The sequence below is a fragment of the Syngnathus leptorhynchus genome, chromosome 6 (genome assembly GCF_054491065.1).
Source record: "Syngnathus leptorhynchus isolate UIUO chromosome 6, UIUO_Slep, whole genome shotgun sequence".
Classification (NCBI taxonomy): Eukaryota; Metazoa; Chordata; class Actinopteri; order Syngnathiformes; family Syngnathidae; genus Syngnathus; species Syngnathus leptorhynchus.
Genome location: NC_141200.1, coordinates 16,945,574 through 16,963,010, shown reverse-complemented (window position 1 = coordinate 16,963,010; position 17,437 = coordinate 16,945,574). Strand labels below are relative to the sequence as shown.

Sequence of the window (17,437 nt, the reverse complement as noted above, 5' to 3'; positions counted from 1 at the left end):
TAAGTTGTTTATTTTCTACAACCAGTAGATGACACTACCATTCTGATAAAAAAATAAGTCTATAGATTTCTTAAGGCCAGTTATATGTGATATATTTTTTGGATGATGTGCTGTGGAGTTGAAGTTTTCCTCACGTGTGGAAGGAAATATAAAAATCAAATTTGATGCCCCGCGGCTGTCGTATAGTAGAGAAAAGTCAGTTGGACTCTAGGACAGCGGTTCCCAACCTTTTTTGCGCCACGGACCAGTTACATATCAGACAATATTGTCACGGACCGGCTTTTATATAAATATACGAATAAATAATACATTTATAATAAAAAACGCATAGAAATAAAACTCACCATGAAGTATCTGCTCCGTAGTTTTGCGGTCTTGACTACGGAAACATGTTACGTGACCGGGACGAGCGTCTTGACCTGAATTAATTGATTATTATAAAAAAAAAATACATTTTTTTTTTCTGTGCGGCTCGGTACCAATTGACCCACCCCTCCGCGGCCCGGTGGTTGGGGACCTCTGCTCTCGGGTGCAAAATTATGACCTCTGGAAATGTGTAAAAAGAGGCCAAAGTTGGACAAAATTCTACTTTTTTCCGTGTGATTTTTTACTAAGCTGCAATTGACTTATTTGTACGTCTAGGTATGCTACATATGCCTCCCAATTTTTATTGGTCTCGGACAAACGGACAGAGAATAGGTTGCATTTTTCCACTCTAGATGACACTACAAAGCTATTTTAATTTTATGAAAGCTTTAAAATATCAAAGCGTTCACCAAGGTTGAAGTGTGTGCAAAGTTTTGTTACCATAATTGTATTTAGTCTTTCTTTTGGAAAAATACAAATATCCATCCATCTTCTTCCACTTATCCGGGGTCGGGTCGCGGGGGCAGCAGCTTTAGGAGGGACCCTAACTTTCCTCTCCCCAGCCACTTCGTCCAGCTCATACTGGGGGATCCCAACGCATTCCCAGGCCAGCTGAGAGACAGAGTGTCTCCAGCGCGTCCTGGGTCGTCCACGGGGTCTCCTGCTGGTGGGACATGCCTGGAACACCTGCCTAGGGATGCGTCCAGGAGGCATCGGGACGGTCCTAAGATTTGAAATAATTCTTTAAATAGTTTGGCTGGAAGCGGGTCGAGTAAACATGTTGTTTGTTAAGCCGCGCTAACTAATTGTGTAAGCCTTTCAAGGGACACGCTTTTAAAATTTGAGAGGGTTATTGCATGATCGTCATATTGTGATCATGATCATGATCGTGTATCACTATGTCCGAGTAGCTAGTGTTGTTGGAACTAAGCTGTTGACTAGTTCTATTGCGAGTCAGCTCCCTAAGATTAGCTTCTATGTCGGGTGCTCTGCCCCCAGGAATACACATTACCGTGGCTGGATTTTTAAGCGTGATATTTCGGGTGATGGAGTCACCTATGACCAAGGTGCGAGGGCCAGTCGACCGAGATGACTTTGGACGCGTCTTACCTGGCTCATCGCGATTAGCAAGCCGCTTGGAGCTAATGCTAACGGGGCTAGCGGGCTGACTGCAGTCCGCGACTGTGTCCGCCACATCTACTGTTATAGCAATATAAGAATCATCAAAGTCTATGTGTTCTATTTTTCTGTATAAACAGTATCAACATCTTTTTGAATTGCATTAACAAATAGGAGGAAGTGGGAGTGGAACATTCAGGAATATATAAAGAAATTTTGGTAATACTTGGTGATATTTGTAACTTTTAATTTTGTAAACATTTTAAAATTAATTCTTTCAGTCGTGGATATTTGTAATGGAGTCTTTCATTTATGTCATTATGTGATTATAATTTATTTCTAGAACCTGAGCATGGCTTAGAGCAGGGGTGTCCAAACGTTTTGCAAGGAGGGCCAGATTTGATAAAGTGAAGGGGCCCGGGGGCCAGTAGTTTTTTCGGACATTTTTTAAACTACAATTTCATCCAAATAAACACTGTTATAAAACAAATTTCATTCTCCCAATTGTCTTTATTTTTTAAATGACAAAATAACCAAATATAAGCCATTCAGGCAGATGTGAACAACTCTAAAAACACAAATTCTGCCTTTCATTCATATCTGAAGAGTCCGATAACATTGAACAAACTGTATGAAATACCTTAAATTTACATGAGTTTAAAATTATTTTCGCCTCATGAACATTTCACACAGGGTTCACGCAGCCGGTTCGCGCGTACCCTTTTTACAACGGGTTTATTTCCGCATTTGACTTGCGCATGCTCCGCATAGCAGGACAGCTGGAGTCATGTTCTCGCTGTGAAATCACGCCGGGTCGCGCGAGATTACATTTCTGCGGCATAAATATAAAATAGCTTTGGTACGTGTGTATTTAAGCGCTGGTCAACAATGGCAGCGGGCCACATACTAAAGATTTTATCACAGAGGCTGCGGGCCTGATGAAATCTGACCACGGGCCGCAATTGGCCCGCGGGCCGGACTTTGTACATGCCTGGCTTAGAGTCCTAAATTAATTGCGTTACTACATTAAATGCACTGTCTCAGGCAATGTCTTATCCTGTCATCAATTTTCATTAATAATATGGCAGACTTAGTTTTTATTAATTATGTAACCTGTAATCTCACTGAAGGAAGTTATGACTCCTAATAAATATTCTAAGGATTTGTAGGGAACAAAATGATCATAAGCAAATTTTTAAACACCCAGATGTGTGCGTGACGATGATCATTGGGACTTTATAAGCACATTTTTAATATTTTTAAAAATAAAATAATTTATTATTTAGACTTGTTTTGTGAATCATTTACCCATCCAAATTATGTCAAATGTAGCTGATATTCCCAAAATAGACATACACATGCAAATATATAGCCTGTACAGGTTTGTCTTTCTTCGGTCCAAATTGAAATAATTATACCAAAGCAGTGGTCCCCGAGTTGCTACTTGGTAATAATGATGGTCCTTTGAACAAAACCAGTTGAAAACCCTCGCTTTAAACTAAAGAAAGCATTGGTCATCGAAAATGAGTGGAGGCAGCTGGACCTCATAAGAAAACAGAAGAAGACTTTGTTACGGAGTGGGAGATGGACTTTTTTTCGAGTGTCATTTTCAAAGTGCGTTTTGAAGTGCAACTAAAATGTGTGCTTAAGGCTGACTGTCAGCAGCTACTCTCCCGACCATTCATCCATGTTTGATTTAATTCAGTGGAAGTCATCAAAGTACACTCAAGTAATTACGAAAACAATTTTCATTTTCCAGACTATAAACCACTACTTTTTGCACAAGCTTTGAACCCTGTGGCTTATCTTTGGATTTTTCACGATTTTTATGATATTGTAAGACGATTTGTTTTATTACCGGTAAGGGAAATTAGGACATTTCATTTCAAACACCTGTGGCTTATAGTCTGGTGCAGTTTATATATGAATAGAACAGGATTTTCCCCTAATTTTGGCCTGGGAGAGGCTCTGATGAGAGGTTTAGTAGATTAGTCTCCCTTCATCGATGGATGGCTGGGTTCTGTAAAAAGCAGGGACTGTATTTTGTAGATAACTGGTCCTCCTTCTGGGGCCGCCCCGACCTGCCGAGGAAGGACGGCCTTCATCCTAACCGTGAAGGCGCCTTCACTATTTCTAGGAATATAGATTACTGTTTGAGGCACTCATGACAGGTCGCTTTAGAGCAGGCCAGGGCACAGGTGACTAGACCACCTGTCAGGATGGGTTTGAGGTCAGTTAAGTTAAAGTTAACTAGCGCTAAGCTAGAGTTCCAGCATGCACATAGCTCCTTGTGTAGACTAGAGCGTCACAGTTTGAATAGTGCTACAGTACACATGAACGCACTTACTACTGAGGTGGCAGACAAATCCAAAAGCTCCACCCCGACCAGTATAGCTGATGATATGGTGACTGTTTCAGATAATATTACGTGTGTACCAAATATTTACTATCAAATTCCTACGGTCGTATCGTCTCACCGCGCTAATAAAGAATTGAGAAGTGATGTCAGGCCTAGAGAACACAACCTTACTTTCATTTCGTTCAAAACTCCTCTGATAAATACAAACCCTGACCAACCGATTACACTTAAACTTGGTTTTATGAATATTAGATCGCTTCATACAAAAGCGGTTCTCGTTAATGACCTCATCACGGAACATAATCTAAATATATTTGGTCTTTGCGAGACCTGGTTAAAACCTAATGAACTGCTACCGCTTAATGAGGCCTCGCCTCCAAATTTTGTGAGCTCGCATGTGGCGCGTCCTCGAAAAAAGGGTGGGGGTGTTGCCCTCATCTCAAATTCCGATCTTAGATTTACGCCTCGTTCGATCAACATATTTAAAACATTTGAAGTTCTCACTGTCCGATCCACCGCTTTACCGTCCACCCGGGGCTTACTCTGGTTTCCTGGATGCATTTTCAGAATTCGTGGCTGATCTCGTGACAAATGCGGATAATACAATAATCATGGGCAATTTTAATATCCACATGAATTTACCGTCAGAGCCACTTACTTCGGCGTTTTCGGACTCTAACTGATGCGTTTGATTTTACGCAAGCCGTACTGGCAGCAACGCATAAGAATGGAAATACCTTAAATCTGGTATTATCCTGAGGACTGGCAACCTCAAATATAACAGTACTGCCATACACTACTGTTTTGTCTGATCACTACTTAATAAAATTTGAAATTTTAGTTCTTAGTCAAAGACAAGAGAGCAATCAGAATTATAGCAGCCGTAATATTAACTCCATGACTGCAACTGCACTATCTGAGCTACTGCCACCAGCAACTGCCGTATTTCCCCCATATACCGGCTCTATTGATAATCTTTCAAATGAATTCAATGCTACATTGTGAAATGCCATCGACTCTGTGGCACCGCTACGTCTGAAAACTCGCTGTAGATTGCCTACTCCGTGGTTCACAGATGAAACACGTACAATTAAGCAATTATGTAGAAAGCATGAGCGCAAATGGCGTTTAACCAAATTTGAGGTTTTCCATCAGGCATGGCGCGACAGGCTCCTGAAATATAAAGATGCGCTTATCTTAGCAAAAGCTCGTTATTTTTCGCGAGTCATTAATCTCAATAAAAACAATCCCAAATACCTATTTGATACAGTGGCAAAGCTAACATTACGGCAGCTGACCCCCGATAGCTCCTTTCACTCAGCTGACGTGTTCATGAAATTCTTCGCTCGAAAGATTGAATCCATTAGGGATAAGATCAAGATGACCATTCAGTTCGCTCAGTCGAGACCGCCGATTACCGGCGCTGACGATCATGCAAGAACCCTCTCAAATTTTAAAAGCGTGTCCCTCGAAAGGCTTACACAATTAGTTAGTGCGGCTAAACAAACAACATGTTTACTCGCCCCACTTCCAGCCAAATTATTTAAAGAATTATTTCAAATCTTAGGACCGTCCGTTTCAAATATAATTAATCTGTCTGTCTTCTCTGGGATAGTGCCAACAGCCTTTAAAACTGCTATCATTAAACCGCTACTTAAGCGACCAAATCTTGACCCGGACTGTCTCAGTAATTATAGGCCAGTTTCAAATCTCCCATTCATAGCAAAACCTCTTGAAAAAGTAGTAGCGCAGCAGCTTATTGATTACACGGTCGCTAATAATCGATATGAATCTTTTCAGTCTGGTTTTCAAGCTAATCATTCCACTGAGACAGCACTTGCTAAAGTGACTAATAATCTCCTCATAGCTATGGATTCAAACACTTCATTGGTATTGTTACTACTCGATCTTAGTGCTGCCTTCGACACTGTAGACTTTGATATTTTATTAGAGCGTCTTAAAGGTTGCGTTGGTATTTCATGGTCAGCACTGGGCTGGTGTCGTTCATATCTATCAGACAGGACGCACCGAGTGGTCCATGGCAATACGTCCTCTGAGCTCTATAAGGTTACGTGTGGTGTCCCACAGTGATCGGTACTAGAACCAATTCTTTTTAATATTCATATGATTCCGCTTGGGGACACAATACGTAAATATAATATTAGTTTTCAATGTTACGCGAATGACACCCAATTATATATGCCGTTATCAGTGACAGATCCACGGGGCTGTTGTAAACTTGAGGCGTGCCTTGCGGAGATCAAGCAATGGATGTCTCTCAACTTCCTACGTCTTAACCCAGATAAAACTGAGATGTTGATAATTGGTCCAGCTCGTTATCAACATTTATTTAAGGAAACCACTATAACTATAGATAACCGCACTATCACTCAGAGTGATAGTGTAACTAATCTCGGGGTAATATTTGACCAAACGCTCTCCTTTCAAGAGCACATTAAGAATATAACCAGAATTGCATTTTGTCACCTTCGTAATATTGCTAAGATTCACCCAATCCTCTTGACCGGTGATGCGGAAATTATTATACATGCTTTTATCACGTCGCGCCTGGACTACTGTAATACATTATTCTCTGGTCTTCCCAAGTCCAGCATCAAAAGTCGACAGTTAGTACAAAATGCTGCAGCAAGGCTGCTCTCATGGACAAGAAAACTTGATCACATTACCCCAATTTTAGCCAACTTACACTGGCTCCCGGTCCATTTAAGATGTGACTTCAAGGTTCTTCTATTAACCTGTAAATCATTGCATGGCTTAGCGCCTTCATATCTCGTCGACCTAGTTGTTCCTTATGTTCCGTCTCGTAACCTTCGTTCGCAAAACGCCAGTCTTTTAGTGACACCGAGGCCCAAGAAAATGTCTGCAGGGTCTAGAACATTTTTTATTTAAGCTCCAGAGCTCTGGAATGCCCTACCAATGGATATTAGAACTCAGTAGAAACATTTAAGATACGTTTAAAGACATATTTTTATGATATGGCCTTTAATTAACCTGTCGCGGCCGATTCGGCTGGAGTTTGTTTTTGCTCCCTCTCCCCGACCCCACTCCCCCCAACCCTCCCCGGCTGGGGAGGTGGTTAGGTGACACCCAAGCTGACGGCGGCTATCTAGATTCTCGTGGACCAATTCAGCATGAGGGAACTGCAGTGGATTACCCTCCTAGAGGACACTGCCAGGACAATCGGAGGCACCTCCGACAGCTCTTCGCTTTGGCCTGGACATCCACTTTTTGATTTCCATATTATGTATTTTATGTGCCCTCTTTGCATCCATTGCAGCCTGGTGATCCTGAAAGGGGGATCCTTCCATCTGTGGTCCCTTCTCAAGGTTTCTCATTTTTCCCCTGGTAGGGTTTTCTTTTAGTTTTTCCTTGCCCTTTTGGGAGTTCAAGATCAGGGAATGCTTTGAGAATAATTGTCAATTGTTTTTCTATGGGAAGCCCTTAGAGACTGCTTGTGATTTAGGGCTATACAAATAAACTTGACTTGACTTGCTCTCCTCCCAGATCTCTCAAAGCAGCCTCCCCACCTGGGTGTACCCCACCTTTGCCGCGGAGGCCGCCAATGGTTGACAGTGGTTCACAATTGTAGACCCCGGTTCCCTTCAAAACTACTCAGCCTTGCCCCTGCCGGCGGCTATCTTCTCCCCCTCGTAAATGATATGCCTCACTTCTCAATCTCCTTCTTTTCGACCACGTCCTGTCAGCTCCTCTGACCACAATAAAAACAACTTTGCAGATCCACAGCCAATTACACAGTCAATCTTCCTCCCAAGCAGTGTGCTCCCTGCCTGAGCAGAGTGCATTTGATAATGTCTCAGGCCCTGGCCGTTGAAAATGCGGTCGCATTGGATAAAATCCGATACATATCCAGTCTAAAACCCACACATGAAAGTGAACCAGATCAGATTAGAAAGGATCGTTGTTTAGCGGTTCATACTGTCATAAAAAATCTGATGCAGATCACATAAGGCAAAAAAATCTGATAGGGGGCGCATTTGCCTGCAGTGTCAACGTAGCCTAATTCTCCCTCGTTAGCTGTCAGTGACCTGACTAAATACTTATTACTTCTTCTTCCCCAGGTATAGAGCTCCAGAACTACTCCTCGGAAGCAAAACCCAGACTACGGCTCTTGATATGTGGTGAGACTCAATCCAAAATGATACGATACTCACCAGGCACACTCTCTTGCTTGAAACATCTAAATAATAGGGCAATTTACCACATTAATGTAATTTTACCTTGTCGTTTCATAACAGGGCTGTAGGTTGTATCCTGGCTGAGCTGCTGGCACACAAACCTCTTCTGCCTGGAACATCAGAAATCCAACAGCTCGATCTCATAGTTCAGTTATTGGGGACGCCAAATGAAAACATCTGGCCGGTGAGACCTTGGATAATCTGTAAGGATTAGAATCTGTAGGAAAGGATTATAGGTCAGTGCATCTGCTTAAGCGTACCTGGCTGGAGGCCTCCACTGTAAGGTTGCTTTCGGTGGAGTCTCCACTATGGGGATGGCAACACTGTGAGGAAAAGAAAATGCATGCGGTTCATTTAAAAATACATAATATAATAATAAATATATAATATAATATAACCAGGTTCATTTCAAAATAAAGTTATGCTAAGGTGAAGTTACCACTGTGGTGATGCCTCCACTGTCAAGACAGAAAATCTGCGCAGTTCATTTAAAAATAAAATCGATTCCAGTGCAGGCTCCACTGTGAAGTCGCTTATGCAGGCACGACATTCCGGACGCCTCCACTGTCAGGACATCTCTTCTTACTATCATTAAAACTTAACCCTCTATCGGAATGCTCATTTCCTTAACATTTTTCATTTTTCTTGTACATATTTAGTTTGTAACTGCCATGAATTGTTTTCTCATTCAAAAGTAAAATTGGGTCAGCAAATTGCAATGGAATTTTTTTTTTGTATTACTGTAGTTTGAATATTCTCTTCTTTGCCGCCACTTCACTTACATTTATTTTTGTACTGTATTGCAGCACTCTTTTACCACATTTCTATTTTGTATATTTATTCTCAACCACCATAATTGTATTATTTATTTAGTTTTGTGTCTGTGCTTCTTTATTAACATCTCTCACACAGTACGGCAAGTATTATTTTCGCAACTATTGTCACCCACAATATGATGAGGTCCTCAGTATTGTGGAACTTAATTATGAACATCATCATCGGTTTAAAGTCTGCTTTTCAGGCGCCGCTGGGTTGGACTGAACTTAATTATGAACACTTCAAGCATCTGTTCGTCTGTCCGTCCGTCCGTCCGTCCATCCATCCGTCCATCCGTCCATCCACCGCTCAGGTCGCGGGAGGCAGCTTTATGAGGGATGTCCAGACTTCCCTCTCCCCTGCCACTTTGTTCAGCCCGGGAATCCCAAGGTGTTCCCAGGCATTTTAAGAGACATAGTCTCTTCAGCATGTCCTGGGTCATCCTCGGGGTCTCCTGCTGGTGGGACATACCTGGAACCCCCCCCCCCCGCCCCCCCGGGGAGGCATCCAGGAGGCATGCTAATGTGATGCTTGAGCCACTTTATTGACGTGGAGGAGCAGCGGCTCGACTTCAAGTCCCTCACGGATGACCGAACTTCTCACCTTATCTCTAAGGGAGAGCCCGGACACCCTGCGAAGGAAACTCATTTCGGCCGCTTGTATCCGGGATCTCGCTCTTTCAGTCACGACTCGTAGTTCGTGACCATAGGTGATGGTAGGAGCGTAGATCGACCGGTAAACCACGACAGAGTCCACATCACAGCTAACGCTGCACCGAGGCCATTCCACTCTTTTCTGGCTAAGGACCATGACCTCAGATTTGGAGGTGCTGACCTTCATCCCGACCACTTCACACTCTTTGCGAACCACAAAAAGCAGAGATGCAATGCTGAGGTCACAAAACCGGACACCCTCAGCACCTCGGCTGCGCCTAGAAATTCTGTCCTTAAAAGTTATGAACAGAATCTGTGACAAAGGGCAACCTTGGCCTTGTCCAACCCTCATTGGAAACAAATCTGACTTACTGACAGAAATGTGGACTAAACTCTGGCATCGACAATATAGGGACCAAACTGCCCTTTTCAGTGGGCTCAGCACCCCGTAACCCTGTACTCCTCAAGCATCCCCCACAGACCTCCCTGAGCGACATGGTCAAACGCCTTCTCCAGGTCAACAAAACATGTGGACTGGTTGAGCTCTAACCCTCCCATTCACCCTCAAGGATCCTGCCGAGGGTAGAGAGCTGGTCCACTGTTCCACGGCTAAGACAAAAACCACACTGCTCCTCTCTTGAATCCGAGATTCGACCTCCTGACGGACCCTCCTCTCCAGCACCCCTGAATAGACCTGACCAAGGAGGCTGAGGAGTGTGATTCATCTGTAGTTGAACACACCCTCCGGTCCCCCTTCTGAAGACGGGGGGATTGCCACTCCAGTCTGCCAAACCAGAGGCACTGACCCCTGATGTTCATGCAGTGTTGTAGAGGTGTGTCAGCCAAGGATTGCCCCACAACATCCAGAGCCTTTAAGAACTCCGGGTGGATCTCATCCACCCCCGGGGCCTTGCCTTCGAGGAGCTTTTTAACTACCTCTGTGACTTCGACCCCAGAGATTAGAGAGTCCACCTCAGAGTTTTCAGGCGCTGCTTCCACAATGGAAGGCGTCTCAATGAAATTGAGGAGGTCTTCAAAGTATTCTCCCCACCGATTCACAACGTCCCGAGTCGAGTTCAGCAGCACACCGTCTCCATTGTCAAGTTAAGTCAAGTTTATTTGTATCGCCCTAAATCACAAGCAGTCTCAAAGGGCTTCACATAGACAATCAATTGACAATTATTCTCAAAGCATCCCCTGATGTTGGGCTCCCAAAAGGGCAAGGAAAAACTCAAAAACCCCTACCAGAGAAGGGACCACAGATGGAAGGATCCCCCTTTCAGGATCACCAGGCTGCAATGGATGCAAAGAGGGCACATAAAATACATAATATGGAAATCAAAAAGTGGATGTCCAGGCCAAAGCGAAGAGCTGTCGGAGGTGCCTCCGATTGTCCTGGCAGTGTCCTCTAGGAGGGTAATCCACTGCAGTTCCCTCATGCTGAATTGGTCCACGAGAATCTAGATAGCCGCCGTCAGCTTGGGTGTCACCTAACCACCTCCCCAGCCGGGGAGGGTTGGGGGGAGTGGGGTCGGGGAGAGGGAGCAAAAACAAACTCCAGCCGAATCGGCCGCGACAGGTTAATTAAAGGCCATATCATAAAAATATGTCTTTAAACGTATCTTAAATGTTTCTACTGAGTTCTAATATCCATTGGTAGGGCATTCCAGAGCTCTGGAGCTTAAATAAAAAATGTTCTAGACCCTGCAGACATTTTCTTTGGCCTCGGTGTCACTAAAAGACTGGCGTTTTGCGAACGAAGGTTACGAGACGGAACATAAGGAACAACTAGGTCGACGAGATATGAAGGCGCTAAGCCATGCAATGACTTATAGGTTAATAGAAGAACCTTGAAGTCACATCTTAAATGGACCGGGAGCCAGTGTAAGTTGGCTAAAATTGGGGTAATGTGATCAAATTTTCTTGTCCATGAGAGCAGCCTTGCTGCAGCATTTTGTACTAACTGTCGACTTTTGATGCTGGACTTGGGAAGACCAGAGAATAATGTATTACAGTAGTCCAGGCGCGACGTGATAAAAGCATGTATAATAATTTCCGCATCACCGGTCAAGAGGATTGGGTGAATCTTAGCAATATTACGAAGGTGACAAAATGCAATTCTGGTTATATTCTTAATGTGCTCTTGAAAGGAGAGCGTTTGGTCAAATATTACCCCGAGATTAGTTACACTATCACTCTGAGTGATAGTGCGGTTATCTATAGTTATAGTGGTTTCCTTAAATAAATGTTGATAACGAGCTGGACCAATTATCAACATCTCAGTTTTATCTGGGTTAAGACGTAGGAAGTTGAGAGACATCCATTGCTTGATCTCCGCAAGGCACGCCTCAAGTTTACAACAGCCCCGTGGATCTGTCACTGATAACGGCATATATAATTGGGTGTCATTCGCGTAACATTGAAAACTAATATTATATTTACGTATTGTGTCCCCAAGCGGAATCATATGAATATTAAAAAGAATTGGTTCTAGTACCGATCACTGTGGGACACCACACGTAACCTTATAGAGCTCAGAGGACGTATTGCCATGGACCACTCGGTGCGTCCTGTCTGATAGATATGAACGACACCAGCCCAGTGCTGACCATGAAATACCAACGCAACCTTTAAGACGCTCTAATAAAATATCAAAGTCTACAGTGTCGAAGGCAGCACTAAGATCGAGTAGTAACAATACCAATGAAGTGTTTGAATCCATAGCTATGAGGAGATTATTAGTCACTTTAGCAAGTGCTGTCTCAGTGGAATGATTAGCTTGAAAACCAGACTGAAAAGATTCATATCGATTATTAGCGACCGTGTAATCAATAAGCTGCTGCGCTACTACTTTTTCAAGAGGTTTTGCTATGAATGGGAGATTTGAAACTGGCCTATAATTACTGAGACAGTCCGGGTCAAGATTTGGTCGCTTAAGTAGCGGTTTAATGATAGCAGTTTTAAAGGCTGTTGGCACTATCCCAGAGAAGACAGACAGATTAATTATATTTGAAACGGACGGTCCTAAGATTTGAAATAATTCTTTAAATAATTTGGCTGGAAGTGGGGCGAGTAAACACGTTGTTTGTTTAGCCGCACTAACTAATTGTGTAAGCCTTTCGAGGGACACGCTTTTAAAATTTGAGAGGGTTCTTGCATGATCGTCAGCGCCGGTAATCGGCGGTCTCGACTGAGCGAACTGAATGGTCATCTTGATCTTATCCCTAATGGATTCAATCTTTCGAGCGAAGAATTTCATGAACACGTCAGCTGAGTGAAAGGAGCTATCGGGGGTCAGCTGCCGTAATGTTAGCTTTGCCACTGTATCAAATAGGTATTTAGGATTGTTTTTATTGAGATTAATGACTCGCGAAAAAGAGCCGGGGAGGGGTGGGGGGATTGGGGTCGGGGAGAGGGAGCAAAAACAAACTCCAGCCGAATTGGCTACTACAGGTCAATTAAAGGCCATATCATAGAAATACGTCTTCAAACGTGTCTTAAATGTTTCTACTGAGGTAGCAGTTCTAATATCCATTGGCAGGGCATTCCAGAGCTCTGGAGCCCGAATAGAAAATGCTCTAGCCCCTGCAGACATTTTCTTGGCCCTCGGTGTCACTAAAAGACTAGCGTTTTGCGAACGAAGGTTACGAGACGGAACATAAGGAACAACTAAGTCGACGAGATATGAAGGCGCTAAGCCATGCAATGATTTAGAAGAACCTTGAAGTCACATCTTAAATGGACCGGGAGCCAGTGTAAATTGGCTAATATTGGGGTAATGTGATCAAATTTCCTTGTCCGTGAGAGCAGCCTTGCAGCAGCATTTTGTACTAACTGTCGACTTTTGATGCTGGACTTGGGAAGACCAGAGAATAATGTATTACATTAGTCCAGGCGCGACGTGATAAATGCATGTATAATAATTTCGGCATCACCGATCGAGAGGATTGGGCGAATCTAGCAATATTACGAAGGTGAAAAAATGCTATTCTGGTTATATTCTTAATGTGCTTTTGAAAGGAGAGCGTTTGGTCAAATATTACCCCGAGATTAGTTACAGTATCACTCTGAGTGATAGTACGGTTATCTAGAGTTATAGCGGTTTCCTTAAATAAATGTTGATAACGAGCTGGACCAATTATCAACATCTCAGTTTTATCTGGGTTCAGACGAAGGAAGTTGAGAGACATCCATTGCTTGATCTCCGCAAGGCATGCCCCAAGATTACAACAGTCCCGCGGATCTGTCATTGATAATGGCATATATAATTGGGTGTCATCCGCGTAACATTGAAAACTAATATTATATTTACGTAATATGTTCCCAAGCGGAGTCATATAAATATTAAATAGAATTGGTCCTAGTACCGATCCTTGTGGGACACCACACGTAACTTTATAGAGCTCAGAAGACGCATTGCCATGGACCACTCGGTGCATCCTGTCTGATAGATATGAATGAAACCAGCCTAGTGCTGACCCCGAAATACCAACACAACCTTTAAGACGCTCTAATAAAATATTGAAGTCAACAGTGTCGAAGGCAGCACTAAGATCGAGTAGTAACAATACCGATGAAGTATTTGAATCCATAGCTAAGAGGAGATCATTAGTCACTTTAGCAAGTGCTGTCTCAGTGGAATGATTAGCTCTAAACCCAGACTGAAAAGATTCATATTGATTATTAGCAACCATGTAATCAATAAGCTGCTGCGCTACTACTTTTTCAAGCAGTTTTGCTATGAATGGGAGATTTGAAACTGGCCTATAGTTACTGAGACAGTCCGGGTCAAGATTTCGTCGCTTAAGTAGCGGTTTAATAATAGCGGTTTTAAAGGCTGTTGGCACTATCCCAGAGGAGATAGACAGATTAATTACATTTAAAACGGACGGTCCTAAGATTTGAAATAATTCTTTAAATAGTTTGGTTGGAAGCGGGTCAAGTAAACATGTTTGTTTAGCCGCACTAACTAATTGTATAAGCCTTTCGAGGGACACGCTTTTAAAATTTGAAAGGGTTATTGCATGATCCTCGGCGCCGGTAATCGGCGATCCCGACTGAGTGATCGGAATGGTCATCTTGATCTCATCCCTAATGGATTCAATCTTTTGAGCAAAAAATTTCATGAACTCGTCAGCCGAGTGAAAGGAGCTATCGGGGGTTGGCTGGCGTAGTGTTAGCTTTGCCACCGTATCAAATAGGTATTTAGGATTGTTCTTATTGAGATTAATGACCTGCGAAAAATAATGAGTTTTTGCTAAGATAAGCGCATCTTTATATTTCAGGAGGCTGTCGCACCATGCCTGATGGAAAACCTCAAGTTTGGTTAAACGCCATTTGCGCTCATGCTTTCTACTTAATTGTTTAAGCGAACGTGTTTCATCTGTGAACCACGGAGTAGGCAATCTACGGCGAGTTTTTAGACGTAGCGGCGCCACAGAATCAATGGCATTTAACAATGTAGCATTGAATTCATTTGTAAGATTATCAATAGAGCCGGTATATGAGGGCAATACGGCAGTTGCTGGTGGCAGTAGCCCAGATGTCGCAGTCATGGAGTTAATATTACGGCTGCTATAATTCTGATTGCTCTCTTGTCTTTGACTAAGAACTAAAATTTCAAATTTTATTAAGTAGTGATCAGACAAAACAGTAGTGTATAGCAATACTGTTATATTAGAGGTTGCCAGTCCTCGGGATAATACCAAATCTAAGGTATTACCATTCTTATGCGTTGCTACCTGTACGGCTTGCGTAAAACCAAACGTATCAATTAGAGTCTGAAACGGCGAAGTAAGTGGCTCTGACGGTAAATTCATGTGGACGTTAAAATCGCCCATGATTATTATATTATCCGCGTTTGTCACTAGATCAGCCATGAATTCTGAAAATGCATCCAGGAAGCCAGCGTAAGCCCCAGGTGGACGGTAAATAACAGCAAGATAAAATTACGGTAAAGCGGTGGATCGGACAGTGAGAACTTCAAATGTTTTAAATATGTTAATCGAACGAGGCGTAAATCTAAGATCGGAATTTGAGATGAGGGCAACACCCCCACCCTTTTTTCGAGGACGCGCCACATGCGAGCTCACAAAATTTGGAGGCGAGGCCTCATTAAGCGGTAGCAGTTCATTAGGTTTTAACCAGGTCTCGCAAAGACCAAATATATTTAGATTATGTTCCGTGATGAGGTCATTAACGAGAACTGCCAACTACTGTATGAAGCGATCTAATATTCATAAAACCAAGTTTAAGTGTAATCGGTTGGTCAGGGTTTGTATTTATCAAAGGATTTTTAAACGAAATGAAAGTAAGATTGTGTTCTCTAGGCCTGACATCACCTCTCAATTGTTTATTCGCGCGGTGGGACGATACGACCGTAGGAATTTGATAGTAAATATTTGGTACACACGTAATATTATCTGAAACAGGCACCATATCATCAGCTATACCGGTCGGGGTGGAGCGTTTGGATTTGTCTGCCACCTCAGTAGAAAGTGTGTTCATGTGTATTGTAGCACTATTCAAACTGTGACGCTCTAGTCTACACAAGGAGCTATGTGCATGCTGGAAGTCTAGCCTAGCGCTAGTTAACTTTAACTTAACTGACTCCAAACCCATCCTGACATGTAAATGGTGTTAATGGTGCACTGCTTCCTCCTCCTGAGATGCTGGATGGTTGACCAGAATTTCCTCAAAGCCATCCAGAAGTCATTCTCTGTGGCCTCGCCGAACCTCTCCCATGCCCGGGTTTTTGCCTCAGCAACCGCAGAGGCCGCATTCTGCTTGGCCATCCGGTACCTGTTGGCTGCATCTGGAGTGCCACAAGCCATAACGGCCCGATAGGACTCCTTCAGCTTGACGGCATCCCTTACCGCCGGTGTCCCATCAGCGGGTTTGGGGGTTGCTGCCAGGACAGGCACCGACCACTTTACGGCCACAGCTCCGGTCGGCTGCCTCAACAATGGCGGCACGGAACATGGTCCACTCAGGCCCAATGCCCCCTGCCTCCTCCGGGATGTGGGAAAAGCTCTGCCGGAGGTGTGAGTTGAAGCTCTTCCTGACCAGGGATTCCGCCAGACGTTCCCAGCAGACCCTCACAGTACGTTTGGGTCTGCCAGGTCGGTCATTGCCCACATGAGCATTGAAGTCACCCAGCAGAACGATGGAGTCTCCAGAAGGAGCACTCTCCAGCACTTCTTCCAAGGACTTCAAGAAGGGTGAGTACTCTGAACTGCAGTTTGGTGCAAAGACACAAAAGTCAGGACTCGTTTCCCCACCCGGAGGCGGAGGAAGGCTACCCTCTCGTTTACCGGGGTGAACAATGTGCAGACGCCCATCCAGGGGGCAATAAGTCTGCCCACACCTGCTCGGCGCCTCTCACCGTGAGCAACTCTAGAGTGGAAGAGTCCAGCCCCTCTCAAGAGGATTTTTACCAGAGCCCAAAATCTGTGTGGAGGCAAGTCCGATTATGTCTAGTCGGAACCTTTTCACCTTGCACACCAGAGGTGACATTTCATGTCCCAAGCAGGGATCGGACCCGCCTTAAGCCGCCACAGCTCACTCCGCACCCGACAGCATTGGCCCCTCCCACAGGTGGTGAGCACATGGGACGGGAGACCCATGTTTTCCTTTTGGGCTGTGCCCGCCCGGGCCCCATGGGCAAAGGCCCGGCCACCACCAGACATTCGCTTTGAACCCCAACTCCAGGCCTGCCTCCAGAGGGCGGGACCCGCATCTGGGCAAGAGAGAACGGAATCCAATTTCATTAATCAAGGGGTATATGAGCGGTGCTTTGTCTGGCCCTTCACCTATGATCCTTTTGCCATGGGTGACCCTGCCAGTGGCATATAGCCCCAGACAACTGATTTTCAGTTGAATTCGTTTAACAGGCTCAATGAAGTTCA

The 17,437-nt window shown here is 44.0% G+C and overlaps 1 protein-coding gene and 1 pseudogene across 3 annotated transcripts in view; one reads left to right on the top strand and one right to left on the bottom strand.

Moving 5' to 3' along the window:
- Positions 1-17,437, top strand: part of cdk10 (cyclin dependent kinase 10) — a 68,231-nt gene that overhangs the window by 42,070 nt on the left and 8,724 nt on the right. For all 3 annotated transcript variants that reach the window (XM_085913538.1, XM_085913539.1, XM_085913537.1), the window contains 2 exons: positions 7,945-8,004; positions 8,122-8,245. In XM_085913538.1, the coding sequence (XP_085769664.1) occupies positions 7,945-8,004; positions 8,122-8,245 (184 nt within the window). The remainder of the gene's footprint in view (positions 1-7,944; positions 8,005-8,121; positions 8,246-17,437) is intronic.
- Positions 12,985-16,363, bottom strand: LOC147056202 (uncharacterized; annotated as a pseudogene).